At 38.2% G+C, this 20,683-nt stretch overlaps 1 protein-coding gene across 1 annotated transcript in view; it reads left to right on the forward strand.

The window, feature by feature from the left end:
• Positions 1 to 6,106: 6,106 nt before the first annotated feature.
• The window catches only part of LOC121728133 (ras-like protein family member 10B), a 28,096-nt gene continuing 13,519 nt past the window's right edge, over positions 6,107 to 20,683 (forward strand). The window contains exon 1 of the mRNA XM_042116247.1: positions 6,107 to 6,204. Within this exon, the coding sequence (XP_041972181.1) occupies positions 6,126 to 6,204 (79 nt within the window). The 5' untranslated portion in view covers positions 6,107 to 6,125. The remainder of the gene's footprint in view (positions 6,205 to 20,683) is intronic.

A 20,683-nucleotide genomic window follows, 5' to 3' on the forward strand; every position in this document is an offset into this window, starting at 1 on the left:
CTAGTTTCGATCAGCCCCTGTAGACAAGTGGCAAAACGCTAACGCTAACGCTCGCGCTAGCGCTACAAAATGTATGGATTTGACATTAGTATTCGCTAGCGAAGCGATGACTTATGTCAAATCGCATACATTTTGTAGCGCTAGCGTTAGCGTCAGCGTTAGCGCTTTGCCACTTGTCTACAGGCCCAGGTTTGGATTCTATCAAACGGTTTTATCTCTACGTCGAATCAAAATCAATCGAATAATTTTCGAAGTTTTGGACAATGCATATTATCTGACGTTGGATTGTTATTGCTTAAACATACCATCTTGTAGTTTTATTTTGTATAATCGAAGCTATATTTCCAGATATTTGTCTTTTTTGCATAATTTAAGAGATCTTTTACTAAAGTCTAAAACGTACCATACCTCACCTCCAAAACTTTCAACTGTCAAAATATTTTATAAAACTCGTTTTAATGAAATAGATAGTCGTTTGTGATTTGATTTTAAAAATTCACCAGGCCGTGCGGAATTGCAGACCACTGGACCGCCAGTAGATAAATTATGTAGTAAATATTTAAACATTTACTTACTAGATTGGATTGCGAGCGTCCATCTTGTACTAGCGGGTTCTCTTTGTGGTTTTGTGCTGGATCGTAGCTTGATTTCCGTGGAAATAGCTTGTAAATTGGAAGTACTGTGTACCTAGAATCTTCAGTATAATTTAAACCATATTCATACCGCTAAAGGGACCACGAACACATTAACGTGATTTCAAAGTGAAAGGCTGGCCGCATACATAGTACGTTTTCCGTATGTGATTTCAGAATTCTTTTTCCGTATGCGGAAAGCTGAATGCATGGAATCAGTAGAAAATACATACGTTTGTTTTTCTCCGTACTCAACAAATTCCGCACTCACGTTTCAAGTGCAAGCCGGTGCGTTTGTACGGGAAAAGAACGAATGTTTGCGCAAGTCTCACGGAATTCCGAATACGGCAATCTTATTCGGAAATTGAATATGAAAAACGCCCAGGTCGTCCGGCCAGCCTAAGTAGCAAAGTAATGCACTAAAACTGGGGGTTCCCAACAGTGGCGGATTTAAAAATTTGCCGCCTGTAGGCTATTCAATTTTTTGCCGCCCCTATAATAACTGACCTTTGAAATTCAATACGTTAGTTAAGTTCACAATCATATCCCACCAAACCATTTTTTGAAATTTTTTTCTGAGAAGACGACACCAAGGTTTCACCCTGTGCGGTAGCGAAACGGCGAAGCCATACATATTTACTGGTATGTAGAATTTGGTTAATTTAGGGTCAGTAGAGTTAGGCCCTGTAGATTCAAAAGCTTGGCTCTACATGAGATCTCATATTATCTTTTTCACAGGGTAAACCGTAAACCTTATGTGGTCGTCTCGGCAATATTTTACAAGAAATGTTTTGGTGGGATTTTTTATTTCTGTAAGATAAAAAATTGAGCTAAATTTGCCGTCCCTCTAATTCTGCCGCCCTAGGCTCCAGCCTACTTAGCCTATTGGTAAATCCGCCACTGGTTCCCAATCTTTTTCAGCCTGCGGCGCAGTTACATGTAAAATATTTTGTTGTCACGGCGCGTGGCGCCCTACTATACCTAGATATTAGAAAAAGATACATAATTATTATGTAAATACCTTTAATAATGATTAAAGTTAGGTTAAGCAGGTAAATAGCAATAAACAAATATTTAATCACCTACCTGCTTTACATAATTAATATTATATGCAATTTAATTTTATAATATTTGTGGTTTTGGATAATGATGGAGGCTCGGCTCACGGCACCCTTCTTGCCTTTCCACGGCGCACCAGGGCGCCGCGGCGCACAGTTTGGGAACCCCTGCACTAAAACATAACAAGCATGTAAAACTTTTGTCTGTATAATAATTAGTATTATAAGTGAGGTTGATTGTAAAGATTCGGTTATAATACTCTAGACTTCTAGAGTCTAGTCTCTAGAGGTAGCTCATATTTAAAGCCCATAGACGTTGCACGAAACTTCGTAGATGTGTGTTAGTAAAAATATAATGGTAACTCGACAATAATACAGTGTGTAACAAAAATAAGTGATAATACTTTAGGGTGTGTACGTGTTCCTTGTAAAGAGTTCACTGTGAAAATAGCAGCGCTGAAAGACCAAATTTTTTCTTCACTTTTGTATGGGCAAGAGCCCCAGCGCCACGAGTTTCCCCATACAAAAGTGAAAAAAAAATTTGGTCTTTCAGCGCTGCTACTTTCACAGTGAACTCTTTACAAGGAACATGTACACACCCTAAAGTATTATCACTTATTTTTGTTACACCCTGTATATTATTACGGTAGTTTAACTTTTTAAATTCTAATGGACTAGTAAGAAATTAATTTGATAATAGTCATCATACTAGTATATTGTACTCATAACTTGAAGATCAGGGTGTTTGATGATGATTATATCTATAGAAGGTCCAGTAAATAAGGCAATTCGTTTTCCCTTGTCAAATTCCGACCAACTTCCTGGTCTAAATTGAAGTAGTGTAAACATGTTTGTTTGTTGGTAAATCCTTCGCGTCGTAATGAAGAAACGGAAAACGTGACTTTTCCTTGTGAAAATAGTGCTTTGCTATTTTGTCAACGATTTCAAAACTTAGGATAGGCTACGAGTTACGAAGTAGGTATATTTCAAAAATCACAAAAATCTTCATACAAATCTCTTAATTTAATCTCTTTAATCTCTTTCTTAATAGACCCAAAATAACCCTAAAACGAAGTCTTTCAGGTATTAAGACGACGTGAAGAGCATACTAAAATGGTATCCGTAGCAAGCTTCATTTTTATCCAAAAAATCTTTCAATTTCCTAGAAGTAAATTTTGATATCGTGGTTGTTGACATAGGTTGGCATGTAGCACCAGTCACCACATCTGACACACCCTAACACTAGGAAATCTCTACTTCTAGACTCGAACGAAAAGTGAACTGACATTAAGTTTAATCTTAAAACTGTGTTGTGCATTAGTAAAACATATTACCTAGCTAGTTTATCCACTTTGAGAAATATATCATAGATACTAGTTTCTTAGGAGACAGAAGCATAAAGGTCGTAGTTGACGGCGAATGCTCGGAAACTCAGTCTGTTAATGCTGGTGTCCCTCAGGGCTGTGTGCTATCGCCTACTCTATTCATACTGCATATCAATGACATGTTACAAACCAACGGCATTCATTGCTATGCGGATGATAGTACAGGTGATGCTGTATATACCGGCTCCCCTAATATTTCTCGGCAAAATGTCACTGAGAGTCGAAACGAACTTGTGTCTTAGGTGGAGAATTCATTGGAGAAGGTCTCTGAATGGGGTAGACGTAACTTAGTCCAATTCAACCCCGCCAAGACACAAGTCTGCGCGTTCACCACTAAAAAGTCACCAATGGTCGTTTATCCTCGTTTCGAGGGCACATCTTTAACCATCTCCCCTAGCATTGAGATACTTGGCGTCAACATATCGAGCGAAGTCCAGTTCCGATATCATCTTGAGGGTAAGGCCAAGTTAGCCTCGAAGAAGCTTGGCGTTCTTAACAGAGCGAGACAGTACTTCAGTCCGGACCAACGCCTACAACTCTACAAGGCGCAGGTTCGGCCTCATATGTAATATTGTTCTCATCTCTGGGCATGGGCGCCAAAATACCAACTGCTCCCTCTGGATCGTATCCAACAGTGTTTCAAACAGCTTGGACCCCCTGGACTTACGCCGAGATGTAGCTTCACTCTGCATCCTCTGTCGGTTGTATCACGGGGAGTGCTCTGAGGAATTGTTCAGAATCATACCACCTGCAACTTTTCGCTATCGTCCCACGCGAAAAACATACCACCGCATCACCTTGATGAGTGGCAGTCTTCCACAGTGCGTTTTTCGCGTAACTTTCTGCCGCGCACTGTAAAACTCTGGAATGAACTGTCACCAGCAGTATTTCCGGACCGATACGATCTGCAAACCTTCAAGAAAAGAGCGTATTCCCTCTTAAAAGGCCGGCAACGCACCTGCAGCTCTTCTGATGTTGCGAGTGGCCATGGGCGACGGTAGTTGCTTACCATCAGGTGACTCGTTTGCTCGTTTGCCCCCTTATTTAATAAAAAAAAATACTTAGGGCCTGTTTCACCACTTCCTGATAAGGCTTTCCACCACTTAACTTGACAGACAGAGTATGGAGAATCTGTCAAATAAGCCTATCCAGCACCTTATCAGGAAGTGGTGAAACAGGCCCTTAATATTATAAAATAACAAGATCACGCTTAATACCTGTTGTGCCGAAGTACATTATCACGCAGTAACCGTACATTTTTTTAAACTATCCCATGTCTCTCAAAGTATTTCAGCACCAAATTTCATCTAAATCCAAATCCTGAGATCCACTTTCGCATTTATAATATTAGGATTAACACGCAATGGATTTCAATAAGCTAATGCATAAGATGGCTGCAGGGGAAACAATATCGAATTTGAGTGACGCGCATAATCGAATTTCGGATGCCGTGAGTGAGTCGGGAATCTGAAACACGTGTACTGCGAGTTCGGATCGTCCGGGAATTTGTATGCCGCCGGGAACGCCGCTTGATTAACGGACGTGAGCTATATTAATCACCTAAACGTCTTAATGGGATGGAATTTAGGCTGGTTATTGGGTTTTATGGGGCACGGGGAGGAAGCCAAGTGTGTAGTAACTATTTAATACCTAATTAACCTATAAAAACCGTGCAGAGCAGGGCTGGATTTATAAATAAGCTGTACCTATAGGCCGCGGCCTAGGGACTGCAGCGTCCATAGGGGGCCGGTAGATTTTGTTAAGTGAGATGCTAATTTAAACAAGCCTATCTAGCTATCAATCTATATCTCTTTCTATATTTAAACCACATTTAAAACACGGAAATAAAACCGATTTTTCTAACTCCGACTAGATTTTAGTTCTATTTTAAAAATTTCAATTTGGAACTACGAGTATCTTTCCGTGTTCCATTTCGTATGCAAAAAGCGTTTGTGGTCGTAAAAAAGGTCGTTGGAGAGAAAGTACTCGAAACAGAATATTCAGCGAGGAACAGTGAAAAGGCAGAGTGAGTTTCAGTATTCCTGTCGTGTGTTACAATTGAAAATTGATAGCTCCCTGATTGCGTGTAATCTGTGTTATTGAATAGAAATTGAAAGGAATGATTAATTATGGTATGTCCTTGGCCTTCGGGGCTAAGTATGTAAAATGATGAAATCCGTTTTTTATGATTAAGTATAGGTTTTACACCCCTAGTTTTCTTTAAATTTTGTCTAGATTTTAGGCGCTATAAATCTCCTATGAAAATAACCTAATTAACAATTAATAATTTTTGTTGCAATGAACTATTTGTTTTCCTAAAATAGTAAAAAGGAGATTAATAAGAGACGGAAATTCATACTAGCTAACAAAATAAAGTGATCTACTTGATTGCTTTTCTTAGCTATTCCGAAAATAAAGAATGAGAGGAGTAATGAAAATCATAAGTTCTCTTGGAGCTCTACATATTTTATAGATACTTAATAGAACGAATGTCTGTTAAAATTCTATCTGTGCAATAAACAGTATTAAAAAGTAACAAATTACATTATCAAAGTGAGTTGTATATTGCAGATCTCTAGGGAATCAGGTGTGCTCCCAGTCCCCATCCTCCGCAGTATTTCTCTCTATCCCGACGCAGACGGTCGTGCGTTGGCGGGAAATTTCGCCGCCAAAACTGTTTCGCGAGTTTCATATTTCGTTCGAAATTTAAATTTTGAAGCACGGACGGGTGTAAGTTGGCGCGAAATTTGACCGCCATCGCGAGTTCCATAATAAGTCGTTCTGAATTTAAAATTTCGAAGCTGTAATCTGTGGGTGGTAGCTGAGTATTGGCGAACATTAGTGTTAAAATAAAATAGTCATAATATTATTAGAAAAAAATAATTGTGAAGAACCTGCAAAATTTTTATCATCGTTATTAGAATAATTTCGTATAAATAGTGAAAGTAAACTAAGCCATAAGTGAGTGTAAGTGTGACTACAATGTACAAATATGTTTATAGTTAAAATCTACGAAGTATTCTAACTTCTGGACCTAGCACTGTGCAAAAATGAATAGGTTTCAAGACAAACGTGACAAGGAGGAGGATTCCTCTAAACTCAACTGCACGAGACGACATAATATTATGGGTATGTAAATGAGCTGGCACACCTGATTAAAAGTACATGTAAAAGACATCGAGTATACACAATAAGTATAAAATATTACACAATTCCAATCCGCACTAATATTTTAAAATAATATGCAAAAGGGTGTATGTTTGTCTGTTACCTCTTCACGTACAAAACGGTGAATCGATTTTGGTGAAATTTGGAAAGGAGATATTTTGAGATATTTTGAGTCCCGGAAAAATACATAGGTCTATAATATAGGTACTCAAAAAAAATACGGTTCTCGCGCAATAAACATATTATTATTTTGGCGCAACGGAGTTGCGGGTTGCAATCTAGTTTTGATTAAAAATTTCAAACATTTTGATTTTGAGCGTACTGTATAGTTAATATGTATTATAATACCTTTTTGACGACGACCTCTGTGGCTCAGTGGTGAGCGCGTTGGTAGCTCAAGCCGGGGGTCGCGGGTTCGAATTCCGCCGACGGAACAAAAAAAGTTTTTCAAAAGTTCCTGGGTCATGGATGTGTATTAAATATGTGTATCATATAATAAAAATCTTAAATATATGTATAGTATAAAAAGTATTAAATATATATCCGTTGTCTGGTACCTGTAACACAAGTCCTTCAGGTACTTACCACGGGGCCAGACCGACGTGATGTAAAGCGTCCATAAATATTATTATTATTATTATTATTACCTTTTTGGTAAGTATTAAGAAAACCTTTGAAAATATATCATTTAGATAACATTTCACTTAATAAGTTTATTTTCTCCGCTAAACGTTAGGAATATCTTTCTTATTTTTATCGCCGTAGCAAAAAGGGTTATCTCCGGCACTTAGCCCGGGGCTAGCTATCTTAATTAAGGTCTATTTCTGCTTCATTTGTAGCAGCGAACGGCTCGTCAGTAATAATAACTCTCACACCGGTTTTGGTGACGGTGGCCGGTTTCATTGAAACCAGGCCAGTTACGCAGGAGTAATTTTATAGTTCCCAAGTGTGTGCGCAGTACACAAGAGCACTTTCTATTCCTTTATTCTCATAACCCAGTGGGATGGACGACTGACTCGACTGGCGAGAGATCAGGTGCAGGACTGACTTTTTACATGCCCATCCGACGCATGGAACATCTTACTTGTCAGACAATGGATAAGGTGATCAGCCTGCATTGTCCTAACCAAACTTGGAAATTTACTTGTTTCCAACGCGCGAATCCAACCCATGACCTCCGAGAGTCAAGAGCCATGCTCTAAAGTCTAAACCACTGGACCACGGAGGCGTACTAATCTCATTTACCTACTATTGTAACTGCTTTAGCGTAGAGGCAACAGCCCCCCTAGACAAGTGGCAAAACGCTAACGCTAGCGCTAACGCTACAAAATGTATGCGATTTGAAATTAGTATTCGCTAGCGAAGCGATGACTTATGTCAAATTGCATACATTTTGTAGCGTTAGCGTTAGCGTTTTGCCACTTGTCTAGGGGGGCAGGCAGGCTTTTGCTGACATTGTCATATTTTGTGAGGTTAATGGAATCTTGCTGTAATCATGAAACTTGCGTGGGAGAGCCATGCTTTGGCACGAATGAGCCGGCTCGACCGGAGATATACCACGTTCTCACAGAAAACCGGCGTGAAACAGCGCTTGCGCTGTTTCACGCCGAGTGAGTGAGTTTACCGAGGCCCAATCCCCTACTCTATTCCCTTCTCTACCCTTCCCTATTCCCTTCCCTTCCCTACCCTCCCCTGTTACCCTATTTCCTCTTAAAAGCCCGGCAACGCACTTGCAGATCTTCTGATGCTGCGAGTGTCCATGGGCGACGGAAGTTGCTTTCCATCAGGTGAACCGTTTGCTCGAAACGACTATTGGCAATCAAACTGCCTATCTGTCTTTCTGATCTGATTATTATAATATTGTGTTTTGAAATAATAACTTTAGGAAACTCGAAAAATCATTAATCAACTTGCTACTTAACAACAACGCTAGTTGATTACAAATTAAAATTATTTTACGTAGCATATTGAAAACCGTATTTCATATTTCAATGTTATCGCTCCCCGTTGTTTACTTTATATTATGTGTGACCAGAAACTATCATGAAAATAAGACTATTGGAACGTAGTTCCTTATCGTTGCGCCTTGTGCTAGACTGAAAAAGTTGTAACGACACTTTTTTATTAGTACCTGCATGATAGGGGCAGAGGGCGTTGATAGTATTCCTGTGCGTCAACAAGATGGCGTTTTTTAAGAATAGACAGCAACGTGTTGTTAGTATTCCTGTAATAATAATAATAATCCTGTATTCTGTAATCCTATAGTAATTTTTTTTTTAATGTAGGTATTGTACATTGTACATTGTACCTATACAGGTTTTTTTAACATAAGAAATAACTTCTTTGTTCTTATTTCCATTAATTATTTTTAACTATTTCTTTACTAAGAAAATAGTGACTTGACGACAATACTCCCCAAATCCTAATGAAAATGTGATGATGATGATGAAGACTTGGTTAGTCTCAAGCGCTAACTAGTTCATGTTGCTAGGAATTTCCATCAGCGGGTAATAACTTTACTATACAAATATTTAGTTATGAACGGACTACACAAAATAGCTTTTAGCATCCGTAACTCGAATAAGTGTTGCTCTTGCTTCATTGAAATATTCGAAATTCATATTTTGTAAGCCCCTCTTAATTCTATTAATTATTTATTAATTTAATATTGACTTAACACTGAGTAAATGTTTAGTTGCTAACTGACGAACGCAATGTGTCAAATTTTTTTAGTAATATTTTGTTCTCATGTAAGTGACCTGTGAGTTGTGACTCATATGTCTTTTCGCTAGACTCTCAGGCTGGTGAGTCTTAGCGAAAAGAAAGATCTTTTAAACTAGACCTAACTCCTTAGACATATAAAGTATAGCCAAAGTTATACTAGTTTTAATTTTTTTTTATGAAATAAGGGGGCAAACGAGCAAACGGATGCTGATGGAAAGCAACTTCCGTCGCCCATGGATACTCGCAGCATCAGAAGAGCTGCAAGTGCGTTGCCGGCCTTTTAAGAGGGAATAGGGTAATAGGGGAGGGTAGGGAAGGGAAGGGAAGGGAAGAGTTGAGGGTAGGGAAGGGAGTAGGGTAGGGGTTAGGGGATTGGGCCTCCGGTAAACTCACTCACTCGGCGAAACACAGCGCAAGCGCTGTTTCACGCCGGTTTTCTGTGAGAACGTGGTATTTATCCGGTCGAGCCGGCCCATTCGTGCCGAAGCATGGCTCTCCCACGTATAAAATTGAGTATCATAATTTAATTTGTATTTTCTTTTTTTCCGTAAAGAGAGTTATGAAAAAAAAACTAGAAATAATTGTAGATAGGCAAATAAAGAAAGCATATTTTTAATCAACTCAAATAATGAAATGTATGTTTGTTCTACTATACAAACTTATGCAGTCGAAGTTATGCAGCATCAGAAGTGTGGTATAAAATTTAACGTTCATCGTCATCATCCATGTTTATCGTCGTAATAGATTCAATGTGAAATACTTATAAAGAATTTTAGGAGTTTTTTATAGATCAGCATAAAAAGACGTATGAAGAAATACACCCCTTTTGACATCCATAAAATGTCACTATCATCCTTCGCTTGGGTTGAAAGACTGTCTACAAATTTCTTGACGAAAATTCCAGAGAAGTTTTTCAGTTCACTGTCTTTCCCTTTTAGGGATTTTGTCGATGAGAAATTCTTTATCAAACTTAATGCTTTGTGATAAATTTCGAAGTCTACAGAATAATAAATTGAATTAAGATTTAAGACGTTCTTTGTCTTCGTTCAAGAAAAAAAAACGTAATTTTTCCACAGAAAAATTATAAAAAAGCTAAGCTATAAATGCGAGACTGTGTTTACCGTTCTGTCACCTCTTCATGCTAAAGCTGCACTGATGGATGGGCATTGAAAAAATAAAAATATGACACCGGGACATAAAACGTCTACCACGGGATAAACAACTAAGAGTAATGACACAAGTAATGATGAGCGGGCATCATCTAGTCCAATATGAAAATGAAATAAGGACTCGTATACACGGCTACACATACTGGAAAGCAAAAAAAGGACTCAGTCAGTTTTGCCTGCAATCAGTTCGATCGGCCTCCCCGTAGCCTTTTACAGGGATTTTGGACGTAGCAAAGGGATGTATGATGGGCCAATACCCGTTAAAAGAATATGCATACTAATATTATAAAGTGAAAAAGTATCTGACTGTCTGCTTTTTGTCTGGAGATGCTTTCTGTCCCGGAAGCGTATTTACAAAGGCCATTAGAGTGAAAGCGCAAACTGAACTGGCTTAGCTTTTGTTTGACAAAAACTTAACGAAACCCTAATCTATTATACATGTACTGAAAATGATCGAAATCGCCTAGACTTTGTTAGCTAAATTCTTTCTTACATTGCAGCAACAAATGCTATTCAATTTGATACCGATATGGTAAATAAATCGTCATCGTTAGCTTCAAAAATAGGTGGATAGTTACATGGAAATTATTATTATTTGAATGTTAAAATAATTAAATTACTTACTCGTTTCTATTCTAGATTTGAGTGACAAAAAAAAAAACTAAAATAAATTAACAAACGAACTTTTAATAGGTAAGAAACAGGTATCTACACACTACACACTTGTTGAGAGTACAAATAATAATAAAACTATAATATTTTAATGACAGCTATATTTGTTTTTTTTTTTAATGAAATAAGGGGGCAAACGAGCAAACGGGTCACCTGATGGAAAGCAACTTCCGTCGCCCATGGACACTCGCAGCTTCAGAAGAGCTGCAGGTGCGTTGCCGGCCTTTTAAGAGGGAATAGGATAGTAGGGGAGGGTAGGGATGGGAAGGGAAGGGAATAGGGGAGGGTAAGGCAGGGAATAGGGAAGGGGATTGGACCTCCGGTAAACTCACTCACGCGGCGAAACACAGTGCAAGCGCTGTTTCACGCCGGTTTTCTGTGAGAACGTGGTATTTCTCCGGTCGAGCCGGCCCATTCGTGCCGAAGCATGGCTCTCCCACGTATTATGGACATTTTACATTTGCAATACCATAGAGTAATAATTAATATACTGGCAATACCAAGTTGAAGTTGGCAATACTGAGAGTGGTGGTGGCAAGAAAAAGGGAGGTCCGGCGGGGGGAATCGTGAGCCGGCACTTTTTGGGGAACGAGCTTCGGGTCAACACTCTCAGCATTGGCGCCTTCAGGTTGGAGTCCGGTCTATGGTGGAAGAGATAAAGAAGAGTTTGGTTGGACAATTTGGTTTTATTATAAATATTTATTCTGGCGTAGGTACCTCTAATGTAAAATACAAAACGCAGATAATATAATAATTTTTATCAAATTTACGATTAGCTTAGGTAGTATTTTTACAATTTAAACATAGTTCGTAACAGTCAGTCTTATTTATTAGTATGGCACATAACATTACACAACAAAACATAAGATGAAAGATAGACAGATATACAACCTTTTTTTTATATGAAATAAGGGGGCAAACGAGCAAACGGGTCACCTGATGGAAAGCAACTTCCGTCGCCCATGGACACTCGCAGCATCAGAAGAGCTGCAAGTGCGTTGCCGGCCTTTTAAGAGGGAATAGGGTAATAGGGGAGGGTAGGGAAGGGAAGGGAAGGGAATAGTTGAGGGTAGGGAAGGGAATAGGATTGGGCCTCCGGTAAACTCACTCACTCGGCGAAACACAGCGCAAGCGCTGTTTCACGCCGATTTTCCTACCTAATCCTAAATAATGTTCAATGAAGTTACTTTAATGTTTTTTAGCACTTGCTTGATTTTTTTTCTATATTAATACTTATATTGTGAGGTCTTACGGCCGACCAATCGCGTTCGCGATAAACAAGTATAATGGTGGTGAGCCTCTACTCGACTAGGTTTTGTTCGTACGTAATGTTTGAAAATATGTCGGCAAAAGCTTATCTATTTCGGTGAATACGTATAATACAGTACTAGGTTTTGTCCGTGCATTTTCTTTGAAAATATCAAGGCAAAAAGCTAATCCACTTGAGTAAATTTTTTTACTGAGATAGAATAGGTATTGTCGAGTAATATGCATAAACAAAAGCTCATCTATAAGAGTTTGACTCGTGACTCAAATAGTATATAGCCTTTGTAAATTGGCGTCCCGGAAAATATACATAGAATACTTCTCATTCTGGAAAAATGTTTCCTACGTGATAAACGAATTTTGGCGCAAAGGAGTTGCGGGCGTCAACTAGTGTGGCTTATATAATTATTATACGATCGACAATTTAGCTCGATATGCACTCAACTAATGGCTACATCGGCCATTTTAAAAACCACATTTGGCGAGCTGTTTCATTTAGTTAATTTATGTACGGCCAGGCGCCAGGGTTGCCACTAATTGCATCCGCTAATACCTGTATCCCGCGCGGTTAAAGCGTTACCGAGGAAACTTCTAGGATAATTAAGTTAAAACTTTGATTCCCCACCTAGTCCTGCTAATATACTTAGACTCGGCTTACAGAGACGCAAATTAATTAGAATTCTGAATTTTCAGACGGTTTTAACAAATTTCACGATTATTTATTTAATAAACAAGAGAATACACGTTTCATATTGCAAGAGTTCGAATTTCGAGCTGCATCGTAAATTAAATGGCTTTTAAAATGAAGCGCTGCGCCGCATCGTACTTCAATGTGAACTGAACCTTATTTAATATAAACATTTAGAGCTCCATAATTTTTTCTACACTTTATCCATACTTCCATATACTAATTTATAAATGCGAAAGTCTGTCTGTCTGTTACCTCTTCACGCCCAAATCACTGAATCGATTTTGCTGAAATTTGGCATGGAGATACTTTGAGTCCCGTGAAAGGACATAGGCTACATTTTTCATCTCGGAAAAATGTATGGTCCATGCGGGCATCATCTAGTTTCTGATAAATAGATTGTAGTCTGGGAGTCCTAGAACATTTTTTTTGATTATACTATCAAGCTAATTTTTTGTGAGTAGCTTCATTTTGACGACGAACAACAATTTTATCTGCGAAAAATCTCGAAAGTGGTAGCTAACAGAGATAGAAAGGATTTCATACTTTGTTGCTTTGATGGTCCCAAAATATAAGTTGTTCTATATTTTGTAGGACAATGTTACTCTTAAATTATACAACTATTAAACAATCAACATACAAAAAATTAGATGGTTAGGGTTCCGTTTTAAAGTTCTGTAATCAACAAAACTTGGTTGACTACGGAACCCTAAAACGGTACCCGGAAATTGGCTTGATAGTAATAAAGAAATTGCTCAAGAGGAACTCTGACTATTATGCCCTTCACGTTGCTTTACTTATCACTATGGAGAAACGTCTTAAAGAAAACCATAAATGCTATTTTCATCTTACCAACGGTATGTATGGGCTAATTTGTAAGTTGTTTGAACTATCGGTTTTTGCGAGAGAAATGGGTGGCGTACAATTATTGTACCCAACTCGTGGGTGCCAATTAATAATTGCATAAGTTAAATTGCTTAACCCAACGCTCGCCGACGCGATGCGAAAATAACAAACGAATTCCGCGTCTCTGAATTTAATTAATTTCTCTTTTCGTTGATATTATTATTATCGAAATAATAAATTGATGTGTAGTATTATAAATTCTCCATTATTGTTGGTAGCTAGGAACGGCAGTGTCGCTATAAGGTATCAGTGAAACATTCATTTATAATAAAGCTAAAATGTTGATGAATAGCAGAAAACCACGGTAATAGATTGTCTTTCTTTACTTCTCTAAAAGGAAGCGTCATCGTAGTCGGGTTTAAGGCGACGCCTTGATAATTTGGCTGCAGCGATATCGATTTTTCTCAGCAATAACTAAAGCTAAGAAATAAAAGTTAATTGTCAGTATTCATCATGTCTTTATATATTTGACTTACTCTTAGCATAACACGATTGGTCAATTTTTATAACACAGAATAATTAAACAAAAATACCTCTATAAAAACAGGGATTCTAGTTTTCGCAACAGAGGAGAGTGATTTAAGCTTCCAAAATTTGTACATAGATTAGTTCAAGCATACACTATAATTTGCCCATAGCCTATATGAAATATATTTATGTATTTAAATTACGCAACCATTTTATCGCTTACGCCCTTCCCATTTTTTGCTGTTCCATTGCTTGTTTTCTTGGTCGGGCCGGCCTCTCATAGAAAACAAGCAATCTAAAACGTATCCAACACGGTTTTTTACTTTAAGGCTGTGTTCACACGTACGCGTTTTCTGCGCGCGCGGATTCAGCGCGCGTTGCGTGTTTTCCCAAACGTTAAAGCAGTTTGAGGTTCTATGCTAATGACATAAAGCTTATTTTCAAATATTTCCACAAAAACCGCGTGCGCGCAGCGAACGTGCAGCGACCGCGCGGCGTACGCTCAGTCACTGCACAGCCTACGCACAGCGACAGAGCAGTCTACGATCACCGCCCGCGCGGCTAGTGTCATTACTCATTCCCTTTGAGACCGCGCGACGGATGCCCGTTGCCTTTGTGCGATGTCGTCAGAGTTATTAATTTCGTTAATAGAAGAAAGGGATGTCTTGTGGGACAAGACTCTCGAAATATACAAAGACAAACGTAAAACTTTGCAAGCGTGGCATGAAATATGTACTTTATAATTAGAAGGTTTTGAGACAATGCCAGATGCAGAAAAAAATAAACAAGGTAAATTTCTTTTGATTTGATGTTCAATCATGCTTGTGTAAGTATATACGTACACATATTTTTACACACAGATGTAAAACTATTTCGGTTTCGTTTGACAGCTCGAGAGTCGAGATTGTTGCTCTATTCCGCTAAGTATATTAACTTTATGGTTATCTGACAAAATAGTTTACATTTGAAACTTTTGGAACTGGCACCGACTTCAAAATATGAAGATTGAGTACAGAAATAGTTGAATTTATGGATACCCTAGCAACCGAGTGGACGCTGCGTGGTGGCTGCGCGGTAGCTGCGCGGTGGCTGCGCGGTCGCTGCGTGGTAGCTGCGTGTACGCGGTGAAAAGACGGTTGCTGCGTGTACGCGGATTGTGCGCGTAGTCATATGAACACGCCCCAACGCGGCGTCACCTTAACTTGACAGGTAAAGTATAGAGAATCTGTCAAAAAAGCTGTGAATAGCCTATTCGGCACTATATCAGAAAGTGGTTGTGGCGGTACCTACAATTCGCCTAACATTCCTGCATCGCGCTATCGAAGTTTCGGAGAACGGCAAGATATATACAACGTCTGAAATGGCGTCAGTGGGCTTCGGCCTGACCGAGTATGCTATCTGGCTCGGTCGGAAGATCTTCCTTTTCGGCCGCCACGAACAACGTTAAATTGGTGACCCCGACGTGATATGAGCCGCGAATGATGAATAAGCCGCGTTGGAGGTCCGCGCCGGTCGAACCCGCGTCTGGCTTGAACGGGGCAGCCATAGGCTACAACGACCGGTCAGCAAGCAGAGCACGGGGTCCCTCTCCTGGTCATTGCACGCGTAGCTTCGGCCCACACCTGACAACACAAGCGCATCGAAGAATACCACAGGTCTTCGGGGGGAGTGATGTGGCGGTACCTACAATTCGCCTAACATTCCTGCATCGCGCTATCGAAGTTTCGGAGAACGGCAAGATATATACAACGTCTGAAATGGCGTCAGTGGGCTTCGGCCTGACCGAGTATGCTATCTGGCTCGGTCGGAAGATCTTCCTTTTCGGCCGCCACGAACAACGTTAAATGGTGAAACAGGCCCTCAGAAATATTTGCCTAGTATATGCCATAATGTTTACATTTTGTAATATACTTTATGGAAAAACTATCACGCCTATTGATTTTTATTTATATGTAGATGTGTTATCACCAGTCAGTCAAAGTGTGACGACGCGAGCCCTCCTCTCGGCAGCTCGGCTTTTAGCTAGTTATTTAACCCATGTAGAACTCCGGTCCTTTTACCTCAAGTAATATACCAAGTAAATAGGAAAGTACCTTCAAAGTTTACGACGTCAGGTACATTAAAACTGTAAGACCTCAAGGGCTCCCCTAAAATTAGGAAGTGCTCGGCGTAATACAATTTTATAGCGCACCACTTATAAGGAACCTTCATATATTTTTAAGGACTAGTGGAAACGTAGCGAAGAAAACTCATTTAATATAAAGCATTTTGTAGATTTGAAGTCCTTTTTTTTCTTTGTAAGAAGTATATGTGTCTTTATAATATAAGGTCACGTTCGTCCGTCTGTAAGTTTTTAGAAATTCTTTGGTAAAGAAATATAGTACCTTTATGACTAATAAAGTTGAAATACAATATAATATTATATTATTGAATAATATTGAATAATCGTGTTTGTTGCGCAGCAAGCAGTCTAATGCATAATACTCGTAATATTATAATAAAGTAAGTTCAATTTATACATTTTACATCTTAAAGCGAAAAAGAAACTCTAAACTGTTAAAGAAACTGAACCAAATTAAATAAGGGTCGGAGGTACTTTGTATATAAATATCATTATTTTTTTTAATACAGTTACTGAATTTCTTTTTACAAACTAAATAAATTAATACACAGCGAGTTTCTTTAAAATAAGGGTTCTCGAGAAACAAAATTTTTTGCGAAACTTCTATCTTGAGAAAAAAAGAAAAACTTCTATCTTTAGACAAATGACTGTTAAAGCTAGCACACACGAGTCGTCCATTTGGAATGACAGCACAATCCTCCAAATAGTCCAAATACACAATTTGTCAGAATTTCAACTGTCGACCTATCGCGGTTCTTGTGATACACTCTGGTGATAGGCGGATGGACAGACGGGTGAACAGACAGCGAATTCTTATTAGGGATCCATTTTAACTTTTAAACTAGTCTGACATATTAAAAATATGGCGTTTTAGTTGACAATCAAAGGTGGATTGCGGACAATCCATTTGGATTGATAGGTACTTAAACAACCACAATGTGCGCATGAACTTATTTTATAATATGATTACTTGTGAAGGGGCTTAAGTGCTTTCTGCTTCATCGGATATGTAATGAGAGTGGGGACTTACAGGGGGGGATCTTCCCCCCTCCCCTCGCCCCCCCTTATCTCCCGGGTAACGATTATGACGGGTCATAAAGGTTTAATGAAAGTGATAATAATAAAAGTTTATTAAGTAAAGTTTGGTCCATTGTAAGTGCTTAAGTTTATTTCTCTTGTAGTTTATATCGTTTGAAAGTTAAAGGTTTATTTAAAAATCTTGTAATACTGAATAGTAATAATACAAAATCTTGTAATAACTAATATTGTATTGATGGAGTGTGTTCGGGGCGAATCCCGACGTAGTAGCCTCGGTCATGAATTTTTAGGAAACATAGGAGTCTATAATACTTTTCTATCCTCACCTAATTCAAGAGAGGCCCGAATCCTACTAGAAATATAATATTTAGATTTTATTGTAAGTAGTATTTAATTATCTTATGTTGTGATTTTATATTTTGTTTCATAATGTGGGTAGCATAGTCGTAGTCGGTCACCGCCAAAACCCCTTTATTAAATAGATAAAAAAATATATAATTATATTCGTAGCCATAAAGTTATCTGCAGCTTATTTAACAAATAAAATATTTTGAGCATCAAAAACAAACTTTTGAAATGTCTCACCAGTACACAAAAAGGATTGCACCGATTGGTATAATATGTATCAGCATTAAAACAATAGGTTTATGAAAAGTCTAATAGCTAACAGCGAAAAATGTGGAAAAATAGTTTATTTATTTATTCAATGTTAAGATGTTAAGATAGTACTTTATAATTAAACTAGCGACCCGTCCCGGCGTCGCACGTGTATAAAATATATAGCCACTGAAAAAATGATTAAAATCAATAGCCTATGATCCTTCACGAGATAAGCCCTTTCAAATTTCCCCCGTTTTTTCCACATTCTCCTATTAGTCTTAGCGTGATAAAATACAGCCTATAGCATTCGTCTATAAATGGCCTATCTCTTCCTGAGATTAGCGCGTTCAAGTTAGCCCTTTCAAATAATTTTCCCCGTTTTTTCCACATTTTCCTCTATTTCTTCGCTCCTATTAGTCTTAGCGTGATAAAATATAGCCTATAGCTTTCCTTGATAAATGGGCTACCTAACACTGAAAGAATCATCAAAATCCGTTGCGTAATTTTAAAGATTAAAGGGAACAAAGGGACATGAGGGAAAAATAAGCGAAACAGGTAATACTGTAAATAACTGTAGGTACTTATAAACTTGTGTTAACTTAAATGCTGAATAAGACCGTACCCGTACCCTTCTCAGCGAGTTGTTCAATTTCCAAGCCCAGCAAACTTCATGTTAAATTTTTCCCAATAATTAAATGTCCGAACCAAACTTGCTAAACTCAATTCACCGCCCGACGTGTACAGTTAGGTAAATGAATTTTTGGCAGTTTGAGCGTCATAGTTTATTTGTTTTCTCATGATGTTGGCCATGGTAGCCATGATTGTAACCATGATTGTGATCTGTAGCATGCACAATCGACGTCGATCATGGACAAACTGTTTAATTACTCAAAAATGTACGATATCCATGAGACACTGAATTTTCTCGAGCTGAGGCACTTTCAACATTTACCAACTAATATATTTTGAAGCTACCAACCTTGTACCTATTTAACCACTATAAAGCAACTAATATTTATAATTGTGTCTTGTGTGTACTAAAAATATATTTTTTTTCTTTCTTTCTTTCTTTCTAATGTAAATTTAAAACATTGACCTATTTACCCACCTTCAGTTTTAAAACGTTAATTGGCTATATGCAAACTGATTAAGGTTTTGTAGAAAGAAAAATAATGGAACAAAGAATATTAAATTCTGCAAGTCTTTGTAGTATCTGTAGTAAAGGTATGCCTACAGTCGTTATCCCATAGGTTTGTGAGGGTTAATTACGTGACGTCAGTAACGGGGTGTTATCGGCCCCATCATCTACGTGGGCTTAACGAGACGTACGACGCTTTGGGGTTACATTACGAAAAGTAATTTGATTAAGTTGGGACGTTTTGAACCGAAAGTAATTGTGGAATAAAGACAGAGATTTTCAAAAAGCAGCTAGAGTGAAGTTTTGTATTTCGTTGTAAGGTAAATACTGCAAAGTTATAATTTTTAATAAACTTTATTAAAACAGTTTCATCTTCATCACCTTGATAGCAGACTACCGTAATGCTAAGTACTCACATACGTTTTGCTCGATAGTTTTACTCCGAATCGAAGGAAATGACATACTATTTGACATAGTTAATTCCATCGAGCTGGCTCGAAGCGAGCCTTCGAGCTGTCAGTTTTGCGGTCCACATGGTGGTTATTGCTCGATTTGGAGTAAAACTATCGAGCAAAACCATATGTCAGTACTTAGCATAAGGCTAATCTGAAGTATTCTGACGCTTGAAAAATGCGCAAAAAACATTTAACAATAAATGGCAACAAAAAATGAGCGTATTCCCTACTAAAACGTGTGCAATGCTCCTTTCATATTATGTTGCAGATGTTCATTGTCCATGTTTAATCAGGCGATCCTTTTGCTTGCTTAATCAACGGAGAGATTTTGACGCGTATCGTTGTAATCTCTCATCCATGTTCAGCAGTTACACGGACTTTATCAGACGGGATTAAACTGAAACACTGCAGGTTTAATACGCTTTCATATTTTAAGCCAGCGAGCTTCCCGGTGCAATATTTTTGCGATAAAGCCACGTATTTCAAATTTTATTTCAAGCCTTTTCAACTTCATTTGCTTTGGGTGAGGTTATCTGGTTTTATTATGAATTCATAAAAGCAAAATAAAATCTTCCATACCAACATTATAAATGCGAAAGTGTGTCTGTCTGTTTGTTATTTCTTCACGCTCAAAACGCTGAACCGATTTTGCTGAAATTTGGCATGGAGATACTCATTTTGTTTATATTGATAAGTGCATTTGTTAAATAAATAATAGTAAATTATTACAAGTCGAGACTGATGGCGACCATTGTTTACATGCTACGGAATAGCGATGGACGTTGCCATGGTGACATACTAATAATATATATAAAATAATATGGGCGAAATACTTTATATGGCAAAACAACGTTTGCCGGGACAGCTAGTATCCATTAAAAATTCTAGCTAGGAAAACTCTCATTTTATAATATTATTATCAGTTATCCATTAAACACTGGATGAAAATCTGTTATAGACATACGATGAAACAGACACACGGACAATATTTTGTTGTAGAGTTAAGAGAGGCTACAAAACGAAAGACAAGACGTGGCAAGCGATTATCGTAAACGCCAACAGAATGTATGGGATTTGACATTAGTATTCGCTAGCAAGCGATGACTTATGTCAAATCGCATATATTTTGTTGGCGTTTACGATAATCGCTTGCCACTTGTCTAGTAGGGTAGGTAAGATTGCAAGTTCGCACAG

The sequence above is a fragment of the Aricia agestis genome, chromosome 6 (assembly GCF_905147365.1).
Source record: "Aricia agestis chromosome 6, ilAriAges1.1, whole genome shotgun sequence".
Classification (NCBI taxonomy): domain Eukaryota; kingdom Metazoa; phylum Arthropoda; class Insecta; order Lepidoptera; family Lycaenidae; genus Aricia; species Aricia agestis.